The sequence below is a fragment of the Musca domestica genome, unplaced genomic scaffold (assembly GCF_030504385.1).
Source record: "Musca domestica strain aabys unplaced genomic scaffold, Musca_domestica.polishedcontigs.V.1.1 2, whole genome shotgun sequence".
In the NCBI taxonomy this organism is placed as follows: Eukaryota; Metazoa; Arthropoda; class Insecta; order Diptera; family Muscidae; genus Musca; species Musca domestica.
This window is the reverse complement of record NW_026712249.1, coordinates 1846615-1872044: the sequence shown is the minus strand read 5'-3', so window position 1 is coordinate 1872044 and position 25430 is coordinate 1846615. Positions and strand designations below refer to the sequence as shown.

The 25430-nt window shown below is 36.2% G+C and overlaps 3 protein-coding genes across 6 annotated transcripts; all 3 read right to left on the bottom strand.

Moving 5' to 3' along the window:
• Nucleotides 1–4290: 4290 nt before the first annotated feature.
• On the bottom strand, nt 4291–10286 carry LOC101895386 (uncharacterized). Its single transcript, XM_005186844.4, has 5 exons — nt 9997–10286; nt 6194–6403; nt 5862–6132; nt 4569–5804; nt 4291–4506 (listed from the first exon to the last, which is right to left on the bottom strand). Exons 2-5 carry the CDS (start codon nt 6356–6358, stop codon nt 4367–4369), a joined length of 1812 nt encoding a protein of 603 aa, XP_005186901.2. The 5' UTR covers nt 6359–6403; nt 9997–10286; the 3' UTR covers nt 4291–4366.
• A 3051-nt stretch (nt 10287–13337) lies between these two features.
• Nucleotides 13338–17472, bottom strand: LOC101893034 (uncharacterized). The gene is made up of 4 exons (XM_005186828.4): nt 17285–17472; nt 15185–15389; nt 14851–15121; nt 13338–14790 (listed from the first exon to the last, which is right to left on the bottom strand). The coding sequence occupies exons 2-4, from the start codon at nt 15359–15361 to the stop codon at nt 13376–13378; spliced, it is 1863 nt and encodes a 620-aa protein (XP_005186885.2). The 5' UTR covers nt 15362–15389; nt 17285–17472; the 3' UTR covers nt 13338–13375.
• A 3048-nt stretch (nt 17473–20520) lies between these two features.
• LOC101895564 (uncharacterized) lies at nt 20521–23144 on the bottom strand. Of its 4 annotated transcripts, none has more exons than XM_059121482.1 (5): nt 22790–23144; nt 22541–22732; nt 22207–22477; nt 20889–22145; nt 20521–20828 (listed from the first exon to the last, which is right to left on the bottom strand). In XM_059121482.1, the coding sequence occupies exons 2-5, from the start codon at nt 22703–22705 to the stop codon at nt 20698–20700; spliced, it is 1824 nt and encodes a 607-aa protein (XP_058977465.1). In that variant the 5' UTR covers nt 22706–22732; nt 22790–23144; the 3' UTR covers nt 20521–20697. The 4 variants fall into 4 exon arrangements, with proteins under 4 accessions (XP_058977465.1, XP_058977464.1, XP_058977466.1 ...); XM_059121481.1 differs by having other exon boundaries at nt 22794–23144; XM_059121483.1 differs by having other exon boundaries at nt 22805–23144.
• Nucleotides 23145–25430: the final 2286 nt, after the last annotated feature.

The following is a 25430-nucleotide window of genomic DNA, read 5'->3' as shown; positions in this document are numbered from 1 at the left end:
TTCTTGGTCGATATTGACAATTTTCGCACCTGACCAAGAACTGACGCAAATATTAGGTTGTGCATCGTTGGAGCAAAATCCGTTCTCTTTTTGTGAAGTAAACTATTTCGACCTCTTCTAGGAGAGGTACAAGAAGGAGTGGACCGATACTGCCCGTCACCGAACTCTATCAAAGTTTGATAATAATATTACGATGTACTTAGTTTGGACCAAATCGAATACTCCCTTCGAGAGTTGTCGTGGGCTGAGTCAGCAAAGAACCTATGGTATAAAACCGTTATTTTGATGAGTCACGTAATGGCCATATGCCTGGGTATAATAATTTCTACTAACTGCTCATAATGGTTTTGCCAATTGTCAACACGAGTATATATTCTCGAGAGTTCCTTGAATCCAATCCTAGACCTTACCTTTGACGTGGGCCCAAAGGAAGTAGTTGCAGGAAGAAGAAGATCTTGGTAACACATTGTGATCACCTTTTAGGGGGATTACCATGTGTCAATAGTACTACCGATTTACCGTAACTATTGATACAACTTCCTTTTTGGCAGAAGTGAGGTCCAATGACCCTCTTGGAGTTTCTGAGCCCTAGATGCGACAATTTTGCTGCTCTGGAAATGGGCCTTACCAGTCAAGAGGATTTTTCGGCGAAATTCCGGATAGTTTTCAATTAGTAAATGTTTCAAGTTCTTGATTACCGGTCGGCTTGAATGCTTGTGTTTCATAAGATTTAAGACCCATACCTATATTCAAATTACTGTGTGATGACGTTTATGGAATGCCGAATTTTAAAGAATGACAAGAAACCTATGGGATACAGCAGCACTATTCACATCACTAACATGAACCTTCAACTTGAAATTTTCTATAAGTTTCTATATTGAGGTCCGAAAAGTACTAAGACATCACAGAATGCTTTATTTTTTTAAGTGTAGCTGCAAGACCCGCAATCAGTATAGCGATTTTTACAATTGTATAGGATCTTTGAAGCCAAGTTTTTACTTCTCAAATTTCCGGGTAATATAAAAAAGCTCCTTTGGTTAGAAAATTCTGAAATAGTTTGTACTAAAAAACGAGTTCTAATCTGATCTCTAATAAATACACTTCACAGGATCCACAGAGATATTTTGGAAGAGTTACAAAGGGAATGTCAGGCTTCAGAAATCCTCCTTCAAACAGCTTCAATCCATTTTACTTTAGTTTAAAACCTCATTTTTATGTTTCAGTTGATTTTTTATTATCAGGCATTACACTCTTATATATATCGACTTTTAATATTGTGATCCTCATTCCATGTAGATTTCATTGTTTCTTTTATGGAAAGTGTCGCTGCGCGGGGATCTACAGACACTATTCCTCCCATAAATTAAAGTGCTAGGCATACAAAGTAGTAGCTTAGAGCTCTTCAATGCCGCTCATCAGAATTGCTGTGTTCATGCACAAATTCATTGAAATTAATTTCATTTAAAAATTATTTTCAAGAGAATACATGCTTGATTGGATGGGGGGAATGGAGGGAGTGAGACGAGTCAGTGGCTGATCGTGGTCATGCTATTGAGCAGCGGAGCTGCAGCAGACATTCGCCGTACTGCTGGCCGCTTCGCACAAGAAGCCTAGCTGCTGGCGAGCCAAGTACCTCTGCATTCTTTGAGAAGTGTTGTTATTTTTGTAAATGAGGTTGGTGTCTTGCATTCAAATGGGGAGGAATTATAGTTTATGTTCGACGATAAGGAGATACTACGTGTATAATCCGATGGCGGTTTTAATAGACTATTTTGGGAAATTAATTTGTAAACATGCAATGAAATCGTATATCATTTTGAATAGAAATGAATGATTCGTTTTCCCCTAAGAATTTCCAATTAAATATTTCTGATTTTTATTTTCGTTGTTTCGAATTTCTGGTAAAAGGGCTCATGGGCATTTTTTGATATGAGGTACGTGTTTTTATTTGCTTTTTTGTATTAGTTGGTCGAAAATTAAAATCTTAAAATCAATTCAATTTATTTGGCATAAATGGAAAACAAGTGGCGTTCTAAGTTTCTGCAGTTACAATTTCCGAATTTCGAATATTTACCTGAGAAGGTGTGTGATGGGCTGGGAAATTCACTCTAAAACGTTGAAAAAACTAAGTGTAAACCATATGGATGGATTATATGTGATGGAATAATTGTGTCTGGACTATGATAAATTGAGTCAGTAGACAGTACAATATATATGCAATAATTTGAAATGTACGTATATATATTTATTTAAATTTATTACAACCTAAAGTTTATAACCATTTCTGATTGATATCGAGAAATTAAAATCATTTCATTCCGAGATTGATTTATACACATTTTATTATCTATATTTTAAGTATATATCTAAATGAGCTGTAATTATATGCCTAAAGATATGCTTTGAAAACATTGCTTAATATTTTTACATTGTCAGCAGTGATGCCACTGACGCTGAAAAATAATCGTCGACACTAAAACATCCGAGAAAGTAACTAGTTTTTTTTTTGCATTTATGCATTTCTAATTTGGGAAAACCGTCTAGAGTATTTCCTCACTTAACTTATCCTTAACTTCGTATACTCTGTTTGAGTGATGTTTTTATACGCTCCACCTTGAATGATGATGTACTTACTTTGTCCCTTAATATACGTAGTAGACCCCATAAACTATATATATTCATGATCGATTCAAAGATGTCCGTCTGTCTGATCACGATACATTTATATTATATGGTTGGTATTGAATATGAGATATATCGGTCGTTTTCCTATAGCCCCCACATAATGGTGCCTCCGAATATTCAGTATGTTGATGATTTTTGCCACAACATTTTCACGGATTTGTTTAAAAATTGTTATTTGTAGTTCATAATGGATTCTAGCTCCGCTGGTAAAACATTGAATATGTTCTGGACCCTCATATAACGGTAACTTCCGATAGTCGGTGTTTTGATAATGTTTGCAAAATTTTTCCACGGATTTTTCAAAAAATTGGTAGTTGTAGTTTTATTCTGGATTCTAGCTCCGGTGGCAGAGTATTGAACATTTAGGTCCACGTTTTCCTATAGCGCTCATATGACGATACCCACCGATATTCCGTATTTTGATAATCCTAGTCACATTTACCCACAAAACTGTTTCAAGAAGATTTGGTAGATGACAATTCTTGAAGTATAAAATTGTCTATATAGGTTCCTGTTTTGGTACTTGGGGGGTCTATAACGTCCTCACTCGATTTATGGTTTTTAAAAGTTTAATAGCATTATCCTAACGGACTTACTGGTATTTGTAGTTTAAAGAGGAGCACGTTTGAATTCAGATACTTTTATATAAAAATGTTTTCTTTACCCAATGGTGGAGGATATAAAAAGTTCGGTCCGACCGATTTTTATTGTATTTTTTACTTGTTCAAAAACAACAATGACAGATTTGCAATATTTACTGATCGTTACTAGTATCATGATTCCAACACGGCGAAGGGAATGGTCACTTGGCTTTTTCCGTTTTTCAAGCATTTTAGGATATTTATTAATTTAATTAATCTAGCCGTCTGCCAGCCTGTCTATGCCCACGATAACTCTTAAGGGAAGCACTCCCCATAAACGGTAATAATAATGCGTTTCCACCAAAAGAACATGTTTGGAGTTACCTTACCTTTGAAGTGTCAGCTGCAAGTAAAAAATACAGCATAACTAAGAATGTTGAAATAATATTTTTTATTGGAAAACATGCATGCATAGAAAATATTGGCGGATTTTCTTAAACCTTGGTTCCCTATAAATGCTCAAATGCTGATGAACACTTAATTTTTGAATCTTTCTAAATTGTTTCTTTTTTATTTTCTATAATAATATAACATAACAAGTAAGAAAAGGCTATAGCCGTGCGGGACCGACCATGTGATACTAGAATTATAGACCTCGATTGGCCTATAACAGCCACAGCTTAATCAAGATTTTTCTGTCCATTTCAATTAAATATATTATTTTGCGTTCATCTCCAAAAACAAAAGGCTTCTATTCTGACCCTAACACCACCTCTATTTTTAATTTCGTAAGGATCGGGCCATAATTGCGACCTGTAGCGTGATTACAAATTAACATGGACAGGCGAACGGACGGACATACACAGCTAGATCGACTCAGCTCGGCGAGATGGGAAAATCCATATTTCCTATGTCGGGGTCCAATATTTCGAGAAAGAAATCAAATTGGAATACAAATAAAAAGATGATATCAGATATTAAATAATGTAAATTTTACTTATAATATTTAACATGGCTGAAGCGTTTAATAATATTCTGAGCCTAAATAAAACAGTTCCTTTTCCATACTATTTCTTTATAACATTCATAGTCTCATTTTAGTTACTATCCTCCGGTATACTCTTGCCCAGGCACCTACGGACTACAGACTCCAAAAACCACAACAATAATGAAAGCAATGTTAAACAGTTGATGCTATGAATGGTTGCAGAATATCCAAAGCGATCCGTTATAATACCTATGATAAAAAAACAAACAAAATTAAAATATCCTTCATATTTTCCACGGAATAACACTTACCCAACATTTGACCCAATACAAAATACGCCAATGAACTGAAAATCAACTGCAATCCCGAGGCGGCAGGCAAACGTTTCAGCGGAACATAGCTGGGTATGATAAGGGGAGAGAATATTGTACGGAATCCCTTGCCAAATCCAATCAACACAAAAACCGCCAAGACAACGCTGTAAGAATCTGTCAGAGTTACAATCAGTCGGCCTATGGATATAGCTATGATGCCAAATGCGAATAACACTCGGTTCGGCAGTTTCACTTTCTCCAAAGCAAAGGGTGCCAGGAAACGCACAGAAATATCTACACCGGCCAACAAGGACATCGCCAGGGATATCTGAGTATCGCTATAACCGAAACTGTTTAAAATGAACGGAGTCAATATGGAGAAATTTATTTCGCCAAACATCATTATGGTCATGCCCACGGCCAAGTTGAGGAAGGTCAAATCTTTCAGCAAATCAAAATCGAAAAACACGACTACTTTTTGCCAGAGCGACATGCGGTTGTTGGCCTCTTCTTGCAATTGCAATTGGGCTAGTTCCTCCTCTTTCCGTTTGCTTTGCAGCAAAGTCTTTTCCTCGGCGCATGTGCAGCGGGGATCATTGATAGCCGTATTGCTTACGTAGCGATTTAAATCTTCCTTTTCACGATTAAAGTAATTGGGTTTGGCCAGATTACTTGGCCTACGCCCACCCTCATAGATTGAACCTTTTCTGAGGTCTTTCACGGATCTTTGTTCTGCCAGCGATAGCTTTGAGCCATACCAACCATCGTTGGCACGGGTCATCATGGGGGTGGCGGGTTCAATAATTTCATATCCTGGAGTCTCGGGATCATCTTCATTGAATAGATATTGTGATGAGAAAATACTTCTCTTTTCAGTAATTTGTTCGAGATGCTGACAATGTTTACATCGGGGGGCGTCACAACTGTCCTCAGATTTGGTGGTTGGCACTTTGTCTTCATTCAATGCCTTCACGTTCTCAGATTTAGGAGAGTGCCAAAGAACCGGCTGAAATGTCAATGCACTCAAAAATGCATTCAAGGCAATTGCGGAAAATATGAAAATACAACCCTGGCCACCGTAGTAGCCCAAAGCAAGTCGTGAAATTTGAGGAAATATGATGGGACCTAAGCCTGTTATGGTCCAGGAGAATCCAGTGGCCCGTCTGCGCTTTTTCTTGAAATACGTGTTTACAGCCAGTGAACTTGCACCCATCGACAATCCCATTCCCAGACCTGGAAATACATTTTAAAGTTCATTCATATTCTATGCACTTCAATTCATTGGCTTACCATAAATACACGAAAAGAATATCAGAAACTCAACAAATGTCGTACAGAAAGCTGAAAACAGAATTCCGCTGAATGTGAGAATACTGCCCACCATGCCGACCTGCCTGAATGTAAATCTCCTAAACATGGCTCCATTGACCAGACCCACCAGGGATGACAGTGCCATTGCCACATTGAAAATTGCCGTGGTCTCCTTGGCTTCGAAACCGAATGACGTCATCCGTTGTCTGTAAATTAGTCCGTACTGTTGCAGGGCTGGAAGTACGGAAAACTATTCGCCAACACCTTGACATTTATAGAGTTTCGTTAAATTGTTGCATGGATTTACTTACGTTACTTAAACCAGCCGCAATACACACTACCCAACCCCATCCACCGTCAGGAGCTATGAAATTTGGTCCCAAATCGCTTTTGTCTCGTCTTTTGGGCTTCTTCGGTTTAAGTGTTCCATTCGAAATGCCAGTCTTGGAAACTATAGCAGGTTTTTCATTCGTCATCTTTACTTCGAATTTGTTTCTTGATTTGTGGGTATTTTTTTAAGACTAAAATAAAAAAAGGGATAACAATTCTGAAACGTTCTGGATTGTCTTGCATTGATACAAAAGGTTACAGTACACAGTTGAAAAATTAATTCGATAATGCTTATGGATATAATAGAATTCGTTAAAGAAAATATATTCTCAGTTATTTTAACAAAATCAAGTGATCTGAAAAGACCTGTTAAGTCAAATACTTAATTGTTCACAGAAGGCATACCTTGAGCAGGAGAGAGAAATGTAAATGTCGAAATCGAAATAACGGTTTTAAACCCTAGCTTCTTTCAATGTAATCCGTTTCAGGACATGAGAAGTTGGCCTGGATATGTCCGTCTGTCAGTCTGTGCTTATGATAACCGTAGAAGGTAGTTGTCGATTTCGAGATTACCAAATTTGGTATATCGCAATAATTCTATAATACATTGATCGAGTTCGAATATTGACGAAATCGCGTCACTCCTTCTAGTACCTTATCCACAAATACAAATCAATACCTCAGTAAAAGCAAACGTATCAACTCCTTTTGTCAAATGAGAAAATTGACAAAATCGGTTAACTCCTTAACCATGACAACATTGGTCCACATGTTCTTGTATCGGCCTTATGCTACCATATTCCTTCATGCTAGCTTGATGGTGGTGAAATCCTCTTGAGCCTGATTCATCCGATCGGATTAACACCAACTCTTGTTGTTTTATAGTAAAATTATCACACTGGTCGGATGTACGATACATGATGTATGTCAGTGAGGATACATTTCAATGTAACTAGCAAAAACACAAAGCAAGCGATTTCTTCGAGTCCAGAAAGGGTTACCCGAGAACTATATTAACTACATATACCCTACAACACTATGTGTTGGGGGTATACGTATGTGTAAAGCGGAAGTTAGCATAGGGCTAGACCTTAGGGCTGGGATGAAGCCTTCCAGTGTTGATCGAGTAATATTTATTTATATCTAATATTTAGTGGGTGAAATAGGCCATAACATTTGTGTTAAATAAAAGTCAAATTTTCTATTAAACTGCGAATTTTTTCAATCCCGGCGAAATCACAAATAGACGAACAGGTCAATTCTGACCGTTACGTAGATGCCGATAGTAGATATATCGGGTATATATAGCGAAATATATACAATATATATATATACAAAGGAAAGGAATGTTAGCTAGAATGATTATATCTCAAGAATGGCTGAACTGATTTTGACAAATTTTGTCAATTCAGAATGCCCTCTTGGCATAAAAGTATAAAATGTAAGAAAAGACATAAAAAGATGCCAATAATGATGTTGATGTAGATTTTGTAGTATTTTGCGGCATTTTTTTATTTTTTCATATTTTTTATCGCATGTGATTTTTTAAATTTGACTTATAATATTGAAGTGTACTTTTTGTAATATTTTTTTCACCCTACAACACAAGTTGGGGATATTATATACAGGTAGGTAGGTCTAGACTCAGAATGGCTAGGCCTATTGTTTTCAAAGATGTCCGCAATATATTTAGGGGTTGAAATGAACCAACAACTAAAAATGTTCCTGATTTTGCAGCCGTTATAAAGATCACAAATAGAAACCAAAGGACACGAAATCTCGCATGAAGTTAAAGTTTAGGACACGGGGTTAGAATGGACCACTATTTTGTGTAAAAAATACAAACATTACTTACAGGCGATATCCGTAATACAGAAAAGGCGAACTTCTGGCGTTTTTATGCTGATTTTGTTGACGAATATAGCCAAATATCGTAGACAAGCAAATCATATAGATGCGTCTAAATTTGAAGATACAGAGGGGCCTCTTACTTTTGAAGATGATCGCAAAATATTTTGGGGGTTCAAATTGAAGCCAATCGACACGCCTGAGAAGAGAATTAAAGACAGAATTCTAGCATTTTGGATAACCATTGGATAATATTTAGCTGTAAAATGCACCACAACAACTAACAGCACGACGGATTGCATACATATTGGGAAAATGCCCCTGGTCAAAATGCTAAAGGTAATATCCCCGTGACATAATTTTGAAAGCGAAATCTTCCAAAATGTACTTGGACATAAGGGAGCTTCTAACATATTGTACTACTGTAGGGTATCACATGGTCAGCCCCGCACGACTATAGCCTTCGCTCACTTGTTTTTATTTATTCATTATTATTATTTATTTATTTATTTTTTTAAATGGGGTTTTTACGGTAATTTGGGACAACGGATGGCAAAAATTTACTCAGAAAAACTTTCCGATTTTCCCCAAACCAGCGTTCGAAATTTCAGAGAGTCAAGTTTACACATATGTAAATACGCGCCTATGCATGGCAATATTGCCAATAAATCCTCATCATTATTTTTTCTATTTATTATTATTATTATTATTATTATTATTATTATTATTATTATTATTATTATTATTATTATTATTATTATTATTATTATTATTATTATTATTATTATTATTATTATTATTATTATTATTATTATTATTATTATTATTATTATTATTATTATTATTATTATTATTATTATTATTATTATTATTATTATTATTATTATTATTATTATTATTATTATTATTATTATTATTATTATTATTATTATTATTATTATTATTATTATTATTATTATTATTATTATTATTATTATTGTTATTATTGTTATTATTATTATTATTATTATTTTTTTTTTTTAAATAATTAAAGAAGTATCCAAAAATATGGGTTTCAGAAATCTTTCCTTACCATCGAGGGGGAGGAGGTATTTTTAGGGGTGGATTTATTTCTTTTAAATTAATGACAAATAACTCTTACTACCTACACAAAAATTTGTTTACAATTTCACCCTTGTCATATATAATTTTTTTTTTTTAATTCGAATCGAAATTAGGTTAAAGCTTTATTTCCAAGGATGATGACAAATGTATGGGAGGAATAGATAATACAAAGCAACCGGATTGCCAACCACTTGCATAAAAATATTAGAGATCATTATTATGACACCAGTATTTAAATTTCACTTCAAAAAAAAATAATAACTTTTCGTCCCAAAAAATTGTTGATTTTATCGGAACTTTGTGTCTCAAAATTTCAACACAAATCTTTGCAGTAAATAAATTTGTATTTCTGTTATCGGTCATTAATGTCTAACGCTTTATATATGATGGATCCGACGAACTTGTGCAACGTAAAATGCACCCTAATTTTCTGAGGAAAATTATTGACAAGTTTTTAAGAAAAGCAATATTTTAATCATGCTATGCTTTTTTGGTGTTTTCAAATCAAATGAAAATGTTTACAATCAATTATATTTTTTATCTCAAGTTTGATCTGAATCTGAATTGTAAAATCTTTAAGGTACAACAACTCGGAAGTTAGCACTTTTCTCTCTGTAGCGGATTTTCCCAGATAAAAAAATGTAAACATTATTAAATTTGCTCCACTACTATTCATTATTTTACAACTCAGTCTAATAATAAAAAAGCAATTCACTTTCATTCAAGAGTCGAGCGGTAATCGTGACGTAGTTGATAAGTTGCTGTTGGCGATTACCCCACGTTTTCTGATTAAAGAACAAACCAACAAGAAAGTAAATCCGACGATACTTACATTCCTGTGAACACCGTAAAGCCAGACTGTATCCTTTTTAGCTGTTTTCACTCCTTCAATTAGTGGACATTAATTTCAAGGATCTGATTTTAAACTGTAACTGATTTTCACTCTTATATTTCAAACCATTTGACATTTTCGTCTGATTTCAATCAAAGTTATTGAAAAAAGACGCTGGTCATCGCGTACGCACGCTTTTCTTCGATAGAGAGATAGAGATAATTGTGGGGGCAGACAAACGAATCGGCACAAGATTATCACAAGTTTGTATTTTGGCTGTTACGTTACGTTTTTTTTTTTTTTTGTCGTCGTCTTCGTTTTTGTTGTTGCACGTTTAGTTTTTTTTAAAAACTTATTAGTTTTCAATTGAGTTTTTTTTATATTCTTCCGTGAATTCTCGATTGGAGTTGTTTAAAGATCCGCACCCGCCGACAAACTAAACAATAATATTTGGCGATAGCGTTCTTTAATTTTATTCGACTTAAATTCAAAATTTGAGAGTGTTCACCTTAACTCACCGTTATCTTGGCAAAAATATTTTAATATTGCTCTCAATCGGCTATGTCGATTTGTTGTTAGTATTTGACATTTTGGGGTGGTCAGATTAAATTGAATTAAATCGAATTATTAAAGGGTGATTTTTTAATAGCTATAGGAAAGTGTTTGAAAAAACATAACATTTGGAAAAAATGTATCAAATCTTTATTTGAGTTAATAGTATTGTCCATATGAATGGATGTTTGAAGATAATTTCATGAAAATATTAGAAATATTGGTCCGTTAGAAATATATAGCCTCCATAAAAATTGAATCGTACGATATAGGCGGCCAATAAGTCCATTGTTACGCGTGCTGTGTGCTATGGCATTTGGATAAAACCATTGCACCATGGACCCCACCAAATATTGACCTCATTATCAAATTTAACTGTTATCCCTAAACTATGTACCAAATTTAATAACATTTAGTACGCATACCCGAAACAATCTACATCTTTCCATCCTAGACTCCGACAGTGATCTGAAATCAGTACCATTTAGTGCTTTTCGTACAATTTTAATACTTATTGCAAAACCGTTCGAAACCACAATCGTAGACACCAAAAGTCATCGTAATATAAATTTCATGGTTTCAGCTCTGTCCCTTCGTCCAGTACCAACTTTAGTTTAATATAGTTCTTTTCGAACAACTAAAGTAAGTATTCCCAAGCCCACCTCCAAATCAACTAATGTCAAACGATTATAACATACTTTTCCAGAACCACCTCCATATCTCAATTCAAAATACCAACAAAATCAAATTTGAGGATTTCGGTTCTATTCCTCCACCCAGTACCAAATTTAGCACCATTTAGTACTTTTCGTAGAAATAACGTACCCACTTCCAATCCATCACACAGATACCATCAGTAATCTAAATTTCAAATTTTTGACTCTATCTCCTCTCGTAAAATTATAGTACACATTTTCGAAACCACCTCCCCATGTACAACGACCCTAATACAAAAATTCAAATTGCAAGGACGATCTGCTCACTCAAAATCAAATTGTACCAAATATACTAACGTTTAGTACACATAAATACGAATCAAAACAATTTCTTTATACCCTTTGCTTCAAAAGCAATCTTAATTCCAATTTTCGTGATTACAGGCCTATCGGCTCTCACAAAAAACCCGAATTTTTTCAAATTTCCAAAACTACCTCAATCATACAATCCCATAGATATTTCAGTATTCCAGCTCTATCGATTCACCACAATTCCAGCTTGAACATATTTTAATACCATTTAGTACACATTTCAATAACAACCTCCTTCCTACAATCCAATAGAAATCGTTTTCCCGAATATTAGGAGTCCAGCCCTATCGCTTCACCCAAATCCTTATTGTTCCAGATTTAGTACTATTTAGTACACATAGGTACGACTTTTCAAAACCAACTACATACCACAATCTTACATTCCCACAGTAACCCCAATTAAATTTCAGAATTCCAGTCCTTTCGGTTCACCCGAATCCTAATTGTTCCAAATTTAGTACAATTTAGTACATATTAATACGAATTTCCAAAGCTTCCTATATACCCCAATCTTACACTTCCACAGTAATCCAAGTTGAAAGTTTGGCATTCCTTCCTTATCGGATCGCCTAAATACAAATTGTACCAAATTTAGTACAATATAGTACAGATAAGTACGAATTTCCAAAACTTCCTACTTCCCAATTCCCAAACTTCCTACACAACCCAATTCCATACTCCAACAGTAATATCAGGATTCCAGCTCTATCTAGGTTCAAATAAATCCAAATTATGCCAAATTTAGTACATTTTGGTACATATCGAAACAAATGCTTTCTAATTGGGATATTATATAACTTCTTAGTTACTATTATCAAAAATTATTACATTTTGGGACAGGTACAAGAAGCTGTGGGCCAATATTTTCCATGATCGCTCCTGACACGCGATCGCTTTTGGACACGCGATATGCTTCATAAATTTATGTTTGCATATATTGGGACGTGAACAATTAAAAAAAAAACAACTTTTGTGGCAGAGGTACGGGTAAATTTTTTCCATTTTTGATCCTTTCTTAAAAATATTACGACGTTATTTGAAATAAATGAGACACATCCTTCAGAGTTATACTGTAAACTGACGGGCAGACATGACAATGTCCAAAAACGGATTTCGTCCGAAGACCAAATGATATACCAAATGATATACATGTAAAAAACAATAGTCCAACGGATTACCATCACCATGGCCAGCGCTTGAATTCTGGTGGCCAACCAAAGGTGCACATTTTCAGCTGACCTCTTTGGCAAGTAAACACGATCATTTTGTTTGTTTACAAACTGCTGTACAACGAATGTTTTCTCATCGGAGAAAATCAATTTCGGCAGTTCACGAAGCAAGCGAAGCACCTCATTTGCACTTTGAGTCTTTTTCTTTCTGTTGCGGTGTAAGTTCTTGCACTTTTTAAAATTTAAATGGATTTACCCCGAGCTTATTTTTCAATATTTCCCAAATGGAATATTGTGATATGTTCAGCTCAAATAGGATGTGTGGATAACTTCGGGGCTCTAATCTGTTCCGAAGAGCGTATACTACTACTGCAACATATATTACGGCATGGCTAAATCAACTTGGGGATCATGTGGATTAAGAATATATGCTCGAAATCTTACGAAAACGTCCAGCTATTCTTAAATGAAAACACAAAATATTGTAAATTATTCTATTTTTTATTTTCTAATATTCCTACTTACAAACATAATAACAAAACAACAACATATATCTTAAATAACAACTCTAACAATCCAAACAGTCTTTTCGAGAGAAAATAATTAATTTTTTTATTAAATGCCAATAATTTACGAATCACTTGCCGCCATTCCTGTGGCCTTTTTCTTCAGCATTTGCCTGACCAGCGATTCGATTAGCCAGAAAAGTAATGTCACACCCGTCAGCACGTTTATAAAATGAATGGTTGTCTTGTAGCCAAACTTGTCGGTGACGGTGCCCAACACTGGTCCCAAAGAGAACGAGACGATCGAGTTGAATATCAACTGTAGACCCGTTGCTGCCGGCAATCTCTTCAGTGGCACATAGCTGGGAATGATAAGCGGTGAGAAAATAGTGCGCAAGCCCTTGCCAAAACCGATCAACATGAACAGAGCCAAGACAACGTTGTAGGAGTCGGTAAATGTCACGGCCATTCGTCCAATCGAAATGGCTATGATACCAATGGCGAACAAGACCCGATTGCCGAGGTTAACCTTCTCCAAGGCAAATGGTCCCAGGAAACGCACCGAAATGTCAATTCCCGCCATCACAGACATGGCTATGGATATCTGGGAGTCATTGTAGCCGAAGCTGTTCAGGATGAACGGTGTCAGAACTCCGAAATTCATTTCTCCAAATGTCATGATGGTCATGCCCACGACAAGATTTATAAATGTGAAGTCTCTCAGCAGATCCAAGTCGAAAAATACAACAATTTTTTGCCAAAATGTCATGCGACTTTTTCGCAGCTCCTCCTCCTCTATTAGGGCCTGTAATCGGGCCTCTTCTTGGCGCTTGGCATCTTCGTTGATTTTTTGCAAAAGAGCTCTCTCCTCGGCACAGGTACAGTGGGCCGAATCCGTTTTGGATTTCACGCTGATTCGGCTAATTTGACGCTGGAACTCCTTTCTCTCGCGATGGAAATGATTGCTCTGAGAGAAATAACTGTTCTGATCTGGTTCGTGGCTTTCTTCAATGCTTTCCTGTTTGGATAATTGTTTCAACAACCTTGTTGATCGGTAGCGAGGCGCCGTTGTCAGCGACAGTTTCGATCCAAACCAACCGTCATTAGCTCGAGCAATCATTGGGGTGCCGGGTTCTATAATTTCATATCCAGGTGTTTGGGGATCATCGTCGTTGAACGTGTACTCCGTAGAGAAAATTCCGCGTTTTTCCTTCTTTTGACTTTGGCAGTAGTCGCATTCGAATGAATCGATTTCATTGTTGGCATCCGCAGACTTTTCTTGTTCCGGTTGGGGGGCATGCCACTGGACTGGTTGCAAAGTCAAGGCACATAAGAAGGCATTCAGGGCAATGGCTGCATAGATCAATATCGTGCCTTGGGGTCCATAGTAGGCCAACAACAGCATTGAAATATGAGGGAAGACTATGGGGCCCAGACCCGTCAGAGTCCATGTAAATCCGGTGGCCTTTCTGCGTTTGTTTTTGAAATACGTGTTCACAGCCAGCGCATTTGAGGCCATGCACAGGCCCATTCCGATACCTAGAAAAATGAAAATCGTCCATGAATACCATAATAGCGAGTGTCAAAACATTAACTTACCATAAATCGTGGACAAGCAAATGATATATTGGACGAACGTTTCACAGAATGCCGACAGAAATAGCCCCGTAAAGGCCATAACACTTCCCACCAAAGCCACCTGCCGAAACGAGAATCTCCGGAACATGGCACCATTCACTAAACCGATCAACGAAGCGAGAGCCATCATCGCATTCACGATTGTGGTGATTTGCTTGGCATCGAAGCCAAACTTGTCCATTCGCTGTCTGTAAACGAGGCCGTATTGTTGCATCGGCGGAAACAGTGAGAGCTATTGGCAAATGAATTGAACGTGGTTTAGTCTGAAACGTTAGTTGTCTAAAACTGCACTTACATTACTTAAACCGGAAGCAATGCACACCACCCAGCCCCATCCGCCATCGGGAGCTATGAAATTGGGTCCTAAATCGCTTTTGTCGCGTCTCTTTGACCTCTTTTTCTTCGGTTTTGTAGTTTCTTTATATACTGGAGCATTTTCCGCAGCCTCAATTGTAACTTTGCTTTGTGCCATTCTGTCTGTCGTCTGGTTGTACGTTTATCTGAAATTAAAAATAAATATTGCAATTTATAATAAAATATAAACATTAAAGCGGAAGTTTCGTGATCCTATGTATACCCTTTACGGGCGACGAAGCACGAATACTGGAACTGCATATTTCATATTTTTTCTACATCTAGTTTTTGAAACAAATTAGGTTCAAACTGGAACATAATCTCACAATTTGTGGTAGTTTTATAATTTTTAAAAATTTTGATTCTTGGTGAGAGAGGGAACGAAAGGAGTGAACCAATAGATCAAAAACATCTTCATGCAATTTTTGCTTATTGGAGTGAGGTATGAGAAACACTGGGCCAAAATGTTCCATCTTCAATTAGTCTCACATAAATATAACCACAGGCCATCACTTACATCACCCTGGTTTGGGTTGCTAATACACCCCCACACACGCTCTAGTGGCAGGGGGTGGGAGGGAAATGCAAAGCGTTGGGAATTCACCGAATGGGAGGCAAATGCTTGATAGCTACATCATCTGACATTAGTATTCCGAAGTTAATCCCCAGCAAATGGTTTGGAGGGCTCTGGAGATTGAAAATGAAGCTGTAGAATGGTTAATTTGATGCCATAAAACACTTTTGGAATTAAACAATGAGAATATTTAAAATTCATTAATTCGTCCAGCAGGAGAGCCACCGCTTCATTATTTTATATTCTGCTTTCTTTCGGGCGCACAAATGGATGATAAATGGATGGATTTATTTGATGATTTCAGCAATTTAATTAAAAACTTCGTATTTAAAGTTCGGAAAGTTTACTACAGCCTATGGCAAAAAAATTTGATGTGTGTGTGTGTGTGTGCGTATGAATAACAGTTATGTTGTCATTAATCATACGCCACCTAAGTACCCCGACGGTCTCTCATCTAGTAAATCTACGAAGTGTCATCTGTTCCAACTCAAACATTCGATTTGTAGTAGTAGTGAGGACAAACTTAACTCGTTTTTCGGAAGGTTAATAATTTTAATATATTTCAACTCCGCCGGTTTCAGTTTGCAAACAAGTTGAAGTTGGCTTATAACAAGTTTTGTGTTCGTCCCCCATATTGCTGAAGATTTCAGTCACCTTGTTGAAAAGAATTGGCAGTAATATCCTACAATAATGAAGTATATCCATTTGTTGTTCTCTAAATAATTGCAGTTTATCATTTCGGCACCTCTGTGAACGGAAAACTTCCTAAAGAAAGATGTTTGTTATTTATTTATATATTTGTTATTTATATATATTTTATTTATTGCCAATTCCCAGGAATCGGGATATTGTCAACGGTTTTGGATTTGTCGTTTTTTGATTTCATTTTTAAATGCATAGAGGATGGAGACCACCCGAATCGACCTTAACGATATTTTCTACCTATCATAAATTCCTATCTTCGCAACAACGAATCTTCTTCTGTCATCAACTAAACTTGGTTATCAAATTGACTGATATTCGACATAATTAAAGAAAACTTGATCGATTAGCAAGAGTGACTCGCGGCAAGAGATAAAGTTCCTCGTTGTCCTGATATGACCAAAAAATAAAGCTAATTTGAGGGAGAATTGTTGAACCAACATTTAGGAGTGCAATATCGATCTGAATCGACCTTTAATAGAATTGATGTGAAGGAATTTCAACTTGTTTTGCAAACTAATTGTCACTTGCGATCACCCGCACATTCCTTATACTGACAACATCTGTGTGACCAAACAAATACAAATAAATCCCGAACATCAACTCAATGTAAATTATTTGCTTTTCTAATCCCTTTTCCTCCCCACCGTTCTCACTTAATTACTTTTGAATACATGTTGATTGCCCCTTGGCATTAGTTTCTATTTAGTCATGCATTAGTTCTATGCAATCACAGCGTTGAAAATCATACAACACAGCACTTACTTTAAGACATTTATGTGTAGCTGATAATGATAGATACGAGGCTCCTAACACTCCCGTTATGCGACGTTAGAAAAACAAATTATATATTTTTTTATTTATTTACTATTTTCCGCACACGAAAACACTTTTCAAAACAACAGAACGGAGCGATATATCTTTACTCGACGACGTACGTTAACTGACTTAAGAGTAGGAACGGCCCCCCACAGGTTTTATAGTTGGAATATCGGTGCGGAGTTGTCATGCTTAACCGTCATATCTCTCTTTCTCTCTCTCTCTCCTTCCTTGTACACTGCTTATCATTTTTTGTTTCAATATCGTTGATGTTGGACATTTAATAAAATCGTAATTTTCATTAGAAGCTATTTTCTCTTAACAAGTGTTTCCATAAAATGTTAGTAGTTTATTAATTTTTATTCAATTTATATTTAAAATTTACTCTATAGATTATTGTTTCACACTACCTTTGCCAACTTTAGCGACGAATCGATCATTGCTTGCGCCTCTGTAAATGCTTTTAGATATGGCAAATGAAAATTTTACAAAGTCATCAGTAGCATACAACAAATAGATGGGCATTAGTCATTTTTCTCTTTACATTGGCCCCCATCGAAGAGAATTTTATCTAATGTTTTTATGGATGCCGTGGCAAGGGCCATATCTACCGCACGCTCTCTTAAATGAATCACCTTCCAATGACAGTTAGAAACTAACAAATAAAATATTTACCCCTGATTAGCAAAATTATTTAATCCGTGCTGTTTTATCTTTGCTGTGAGTGACGTAGGCAGTCTTGCACTTGTACTTTGACTCTCTCGCTCTCTCACCAATGCCATGGAAGAGAAATGTTAATGAAAGTATCATGACGGTGTAAAGTTCAATAATCTTTTTGGAACGTGATATTAGAACATTGATTGTTGGAATTTTAATAGCTTTTGATAACAAAACGAACTAAGTAATTTTGAGGGGGTATTACATCGTCTACACTGTTCGACAAAAATTTCTTGGCAACATAAATAAGACAATTTTCAAGGGTTGTACTGAAATAAACGTATGTGCTTACGATTTAATTAAGAACAAATATTTTCCTTTTGATCTGTAGCTTTTTTAATTTTTAAAACAAAAAAAAGTCGGTTTGTGGTCAGATTTATAACTTGACTATGAAAACTATTTTATTTGGAATCCAAGATTTTTAACCAGAAATTATTGAAAAAAAAACCCACGACTTTTGCGAAATAATAAATTCCGATAAATTTCATATTCATACCATATTTCTGGTTGAGAGAAATATTTAGATATAGGAAATATAAGAATCTTTTTGTTGTTTCGCAAGTTATGACAGGTAAAAGTTTTGAAAATTGTGAACTTTTGTAGGTTAAGTACCAGAAAAGGTTCGCAGATATATATCATCTTCACAGCAGATCTTGTGTTAAGAAAAATATTTGTGTAAAATTTGAAGATTTGAAATTTGAAATTCTCTTTCTATGAACGTTTTGTTTTTCAAAATCTTGAACCCAATGTACGGGAGGTGCCAGTAGAAATGGTCCGATCTCTACCACCTTTTTAACAGATCTTGTGTTGATGTAAATTTCGCGTTTTATTAAATTCATCGATATTCAAAAATTTGACCCTTTATGGGGTAGGTACCAGAAGGATATATCCCATTTTCACAGTAGATCTTGAGTTAGTAAAAGTAAAGGGATGTGTGAAACATGAAAAGAATCGGATGCTTATTTTGGATTTTATAATCGTTTTTGTTATTCAAAATGGTGACTCTTTTGTGAGGGAGATACCAAAAGGTGTGGATCGATATATTCCATCTTTATAACAGATCTTGTGTTGATAGACATATTGAGATGTGCCAAGTCTGATGTTAATTTCGCATTTTATGAGCTTCATGGCTAATAAATATGTTAACCCTTTGGAAGACAAAGACAATAGGACTCTTACATCACATTTTATAAGAGCAATAAGTATCAAAAATATATGTTGACCCTCTGTGCAGCAAAATGTGTTTTTAATTTTCGACCTTTTGTGGGGGAGGTACCAGAAGGCGTAGACCGATATTGCCCATCTCCGAACTCGATCTAATTTTGATAATAATATTACGATGTTTTCGTGCGTAAAAGTCCATGATCTCGAAAAGGACTTCCAGTCCTTACCCATTGTACAAAATTAAGTATCATTGAGTGTTTTTAGTAATTATAAAGTCCGCGTATCCCAATCCACCTTATACCACATACCTGCTTTTTAGCTTTTCATACACAATATAGTACACATTTTCAAATCCACCTCCACCTCTAAAAGTTACACACTCACAGTGATCCTAAAACCAAATTTTAAAATTTCCAGCTTCATTTATATACCAAGGACATTATAATTTAGTACCTTTCGTATACTTATTGTACGCATTTTCAGAACTATCTCTTTATCTCAATCTTTCAATTTCATCTTTCCACATTCATCAATTCACCAGAATTGTACCATATTTGGTACAATTTCTACACTGAAGTACATATTTCCAAAACCAGGTATACTTCCCAACGTTGACTTCCATATAAAATTCCAAGATTTTAAAATATAAAATTCGAATTTCCGAAAACTTTTTTTCAGAATTCTATCTTTATCCATTCGACCAATACGAATGGTACCATATTTAGTACCTTATAGAATTTATTCATAAATTAAAGAGAATCAGGGAGTAGTTTCATATAATTTGAGTATGTCTCCAAGATCCAGGATTTTTGAGTCATCGCTCTTCATCTTGGATGCAGCAGACCCTACTCCTCATGTAGGCAAGATTGATAGTTCATCAAAATCTAAACTTCCCAAGGAAGAAAGTGCCCAATATGGTGGAAGGAAAGTGGAGAATCGGCAAAATCATTCAGGGATGTCATGCGAATGGTCAGCACATCTGCTGGACACACAGCATTGATAATGCAAGGTGTATTCAAAGTCATTATAATGCAGAATCTGCGAAATATATTCAGAGGAAGTTAAAGGCAGGTAATCTATTACTTTTACTAATTAGACGACTCTGAAATAAAGAATTGTAGAGGTTATGGGATATACTCCCTTTGAAAACCTAATTTCTGAAGGACTTCTCAGGATATGATGTGGTTACACTTCTAACCACTTAATTTCCTGGGAAGTCCTTCAGAAAATTGGATGTATATCCTTTAGGGCTTGGCTCAACATTGTTTGAGATCCATATATAACCTAATTAAGTATGTATATGTATCCAGTGCAAACCTACTTTTAAGCCTAACGGTCAATTATTATTTATTTAAAAAAATAACAACAAATATGACAAACTGAAACCAAATGGGGAACTACATCTATGATTCAAGTCTGACAGAGCCTTTCTAAAATACAAAATAGTTCTTAAAATACTTAAAGTAACCTAATTAATATCAGGTAGGTGTCACCGGCTTTTGGCCTTTCCTAAGCATAAACTCCAACAGCCACAATACCAACGTCACGCAGGTTATGATATTCAAGAAATGAATGGTTGCATTAAAGCCATACTGGTCCGTAATGGTACCTAGCAAAATAAGATAATGAAATTTTTTCTTTAAAAACATATGTTCCAGGAAGCCCTTACCCAACATTGGACCCAACGTAAACGAGACAATTGAATTGAATATCAACTGTAAACCCGAAGCAGCAGCCAGTCTCTTCAGGGGGACATAACTGGGAATGAGGAGTTGGGCCAAAACCATACGCAATCCCTTGCCAAATCCAATCAGCATAAATATGGCCAACACAACGTAATACGAATCCGTTACGGTCACGGCCATCCTGCCAACGGTAATGGCTAGAATACCAATTGCAAACGACATGCTGTTCGTAAGTTTAAGTCGCTCCAAGGCGAAGGGAGCGAGAAAGCGTACAGCTATATCGATGCCGGCAAGCAATGACATAGCTATCGATATCTGAGTATCGGTGTAACCGAAACTATTCAGGATGAATGGAGTCAAAACCGAGAAGTTGACTTCCCCAAAGATCATAATCGTCATGCCTACCACCAAGTTGATGAAGGTCACATCCTTCAGCAAATCCAAATCGAAGAAGACGATAATTTTTTGCAACAGAGTTAAGCGATTTTTTCGAAGTTCTTCCTCCTGCTCCTCCTCCACAAGATGGTGATCTTTTGCAAGTTCTTCTAGCCTTAAATTCTGCAAGAGTCGTTGTCCTTCGGCACAGGTACAGTGCACTCCATCCGCCATCGATTTAGTGGATACTTTTCTTTCGCGATGAAAGTTATTCGGTTGGTACAGAGAACTCTGCGGTTCATGCTCCTGGAAGCCGACACCCTTCCCCACGCTATCTTGCTGGGAAATTTGCCGCAATAGTTTTGATGCTCTTTGGCGGGATGTATTTGCATTTGTCAATGATATCTTTGAACCAAACCAACCATCATTCGCTCCGGCTTTTATTGGAGTACCGGTCTCGATAATCTCATATCCAGGTGTTGTCAAATCCTCTCCGTCTTTGTATAGATAGTCTCCAGAGAAGATACTACGTTTACGTTTCCTTTGGCATTGACAGTACTCACACTCAAATATTTCGTGTGGTCTATTAACTTCCGTAACCGGACCTACTTTAGCTTTGGGGACATGTCTCTGAACAGGTTGCAAAGTCAAAGAACACATAAACGTGTTCAGTGAAATGCCAGCGTACACCAAAATGGTACCCTGAGCACCATAAACGTCCAAAAGAAATATTGTGATGTAGGGTAAAATAATAGGTCCGAGACCCGTTATGGTCCACGAAAAGCCGGTTGCTTTCCTGCGTTTATTTTCGAAATAGACATTGACAGCCAGGGCATTTGCCGACATGGTTAGGCCCAATCCGATGCCTGAAATAAGTATTTAGCCATTCATTTTGGGTCGACTTCCCATTATCGTGTTATCACCTACCGTAAATTGTGGAATAGCACAGCATATATTGCATGAATGTCTCACAAAACACGGTGAGAAATACCCCAGTAAAAACCATGACACTCCCTACCATGCCTACCTGCCGAAAAGAGAATCTTCTAAACATGGCTCCATTCACCAACCCAACCAGGGAGGAAATTGCCAACATGGCATTGATGATTGTGGCAATTTGCTTGGCATCGAACTCCAATTGGGACATGCGTTCTCTGTAGACGAGGCCATATTGCATTAAAGCCGGAAACAGTGAAAGCTTTCGTGGGAGAGGAGCAAAACATAAATTCAAAAGTGTTTGTAAATAAAAACGTGTACCCACATTGCTAAGCCCCGCCGCCATACACACAACCCAGCCCCAGCCCCCATCGGGCGCTATAAAATTTGGTCCCAAATCACTTTTATCGCGTCTCTTTGGTTTGTTGGCCTTCGTTGTTTCATTGTAGACGCTCTGGCAGTTTTCACTTTTCTCAGGCTGCTTTTCCATTTCCCCTAGTTGGAGTTATTTCTTCAACTGAAAATAAAAACGCAAACTCAAAATGTTCTCATTTGTATGGTCTGTAGGCCTTACATACCGAATCCTTACGATTTAGTAGATTTGTAGAATTGCCTTTCTTGGTGCCAAGACTTATTTTTGTAATGTTATTGGTATTGTTTTCTCGTTAAATTTGTTATATTATATTCATGTTAAGGCCAGAAAAGATTAGTTGGCTTTCGATTCAATATAATTTAAAATCTCTGCATTCGACTATTACTGCATTTATAATTACTGCAACTTGCACTTAAAACGAATTAAAATAACGAATAATTTTATTAATCTTTTCCGATGTCGCTTCCCTTTTCTCCCAACCGATGTGTTTAGCTGTCGACGACTCGAGTCTTGTGTAAAGTCCTGACTGAATTTATAGCGACTGTCGTAAATACACTTCGAATGAATATCAGTTTTCAATTAGAATGTCCAATTGGATTGCATTTTATAAGTGGCACTTACCGTCTGATTGCATTGGACCGGCCTGCGTACATTCGATTTAGTACAATTTTGGTACGAATTCGATAACAAATATTCAAGTGTCATCGTTAAACTATTCTTTTTTTTTTTCTTTTTAACGAGAACGAGATGAAGCTGTTTGTGCCGAGCAACCCATTAAAAGTTAATGTCAACATTCTACCGTCTTCATTACTAGTAGGTTGAAAATAATGAGTTAATACTTGGAGATATACATGGTCCGCCATATAACGTTTTCTTTTTAAATTGGTGCTTATTTCGTGAATGGTAACTTTAAGCTCAAGTCAGATTTGAGAGTTAATTAGTTCAACCCTTCCGCCGAACAAATATGGTTGGGTACTTTGAAAACAAGACAAAAACGTGTTAAGTTTGGCCGGGCCGAACTTTTAATACCCTACATTATAAGCTCAAGAAAATATTTTTATATCAAAAGATCTGGATTCGAATGTGTTTCACAATATGAGTGAGGTCGGTTGTTTAAAGTTTTTTTTAGACAAATCCATTGAAAAATGTGACTTAACAATCCAAATATCGAAAATCGAGATATACCGTTATATATGGGCTATACGAGAACCTTGACCGATGTATACAATTTTGCTTCACCGGAGCTACAACACATTACGAACCAAAAATACCAATTTGGAGACAAAACCCTTGGAAAATGTGGCTAAAACTATAAAATACAGAATATGGAGAGGTATCATTATTTGGGGGATATGCCAAAATGTTTGTTTTTTTAAATGTGGATATAGTTGAATTCCCCTTTTTTGGGGATTCTTAACCGTGAAACTAACAACTCTCAATTTAGAAAACTAGAGGGTTAAATTGTACTTGGAAGTCGTTTAGTAAAATTTAGTTGTGGTTGCATAGCTCATCAGCAATCAAATCTATTCTTTATGTGGCATAGAAGGGGGGAATACCTACCAGCATAAACGGACTTAATGTCGTTTTAACTGTGTTTCTAATCGATTTGATAAAAGAATAACATCACTGACTGGCGGGCTTGTTATCGCCATTTGCTGATAACAAAAGTCATTACATTATATTTGATTCACATAATCAGACATGTCTAGTTTACAGTGGCTCAAAGCATATCAATGGATATGCAATTTTGAATCTTTTACACTAATGTACACAATATATGATACACTGCAAAAGTTTTCATTATCCGAGGGGATTTTTTTTTTATTCTGGATGGTGTATTAAAGCCCTAGGCACGCAAACATTTTGGCCGCAGAGTTTGGACGTTCCAACAGGAATCAGCACCCTCGCACTCAGCACGCGCCACCCAACAATGGTTACAAAATGAGGTTCCTCGTTTCATTTCCAGCGCACAATGGCTAACAAAATCTCCGGATACCAATGCGTTGGACTATTGTGTCTGGAGTATTTTGGAAAGCAAAATTGGCACTAAAAAATACTAAAGAGTCTAGCACTTCAAGCAAGCAAGGAATGGGCCAAAATACCACAGAGCAACATTCAGGCAGTGTGTGACGGTTGTATTGGACGTTAGAAGGCCATAATTCGTGCCAAAGGTGACCAATTCGAACAAATCTAAACTTATTCTAAAACTAGATGCTATTTCCGACATTTTTTTGCTTCATTCAATAAAATTAAAAAAATGTAGAAAGTATAGCGTTTGACTTTGTTGCAGTTTTTTTTAATCTCTCCTGTATAGTGACCTCTTGCAAATAATTGTTCTATTACTTTTTTTGCATTACTCTTTGGGAAGCCAAATTTCAATAACTTATAACGTGATTTTTCTAGAATCTTTCTATTAGGATGTAACACCAATGATATTTAATCCGGTCTGAATAAATGATGACTCCTCCTAATTTTTATTCTAGTAATAGTTATTCAAATAACAACATACATTGCATACTGCCAGAAATAATTAACGGCGTTCAAGTTTGAGTTCGAATCACGGCACTGACAAACAAGTAACAAAAACGATATCAAATAATGTTCCCCGTAACTGTAGCGCTGTGTTTATTTGGGAAACTTCCAAGAGAATTTGACGTACTTCAACACATGGTGCAATGAAGTCAAGGTAGGCTTAGTTGAAAAAAATTGCAGTTAAAGAGGTCTACCTGTATGGATTGTAATGTCAGAATTACCATCAAAACAAATGCAACAAGTTGTTTAGTATCAACAAATAAAACAACTTTTGCTTTGATCTAGAAAATTTAATAAATTTGTAACGTTT

Excerpts from the sequence above, each read along its gene's own strand:
- LOC101893034 (XM_005186828.4), bottom strand. The coding sequence starts at position 15,361 with ATGGCACAAAGCAAAGTTACAATTGAGGCTGCGGAAAATGCTCCAGTA. Across the intron at positions 15,122-15,184 it reads TTGCTTCCGGTTTAAGTAAT|CTCTCACTGTTTCCGCCGAT; the intron begins GTAAGTGCAGTT and ends ATTTGCCAATAG. Across the intron at positions 14,791-14,850 it reads TTGCTTGTCCACGATTTATG|GTATCGGAATGGGCCTGTGC; the intron begins GTAAGTTAATGT and ends TCATTTTTCTAG.
- LOC101895386 (XM_005186844.4), bottom strand. The coding sequence starts at position 6,358 with ATGACGAATGAAAAACCTGCTATAGTTTCCAAGACTGGCATTTCGAAT. Across the intron at positions 5,805-5,861 it reads ATTCTTTTCGTGTATTTATG|GTCTGGGAATGGGATTGTCG; the intron begins GTAAGCCAATGA and ends ATGTATTTCCAG. Across the intron at positions 4,507-4,568 it reads TGTATTGGGTCAAATGTTGG|GTATTATAACGGATCGCTTT; the intron begins GTAAGTGTTATT and ends TTTTTATCATAG.
- LOC101895564 (XM_059121482.1), bottom strand. The coding sequence starts at position 22,705 with ATGGAAAAGCAGCCTGAGAAAAGTGAAAACTGCCAGAGCGTCTACAAT. Across the intron at positions 22,478-22,540 it reads TGGCGGCGGGGCTTAGCAAT|CTTTCACTGTTTCCGGCTTT; the intron begins GTGGGTACACGT and ends CTCCCACGAAAG. Across the intron at positions 20,829-20,888 it reads TACGTTGGGTCCAATGTTGG|GTACCATTACGGACCAGTAT; the intron begins GTAAGGGCTTCC and ends TTATTTTGCTAG.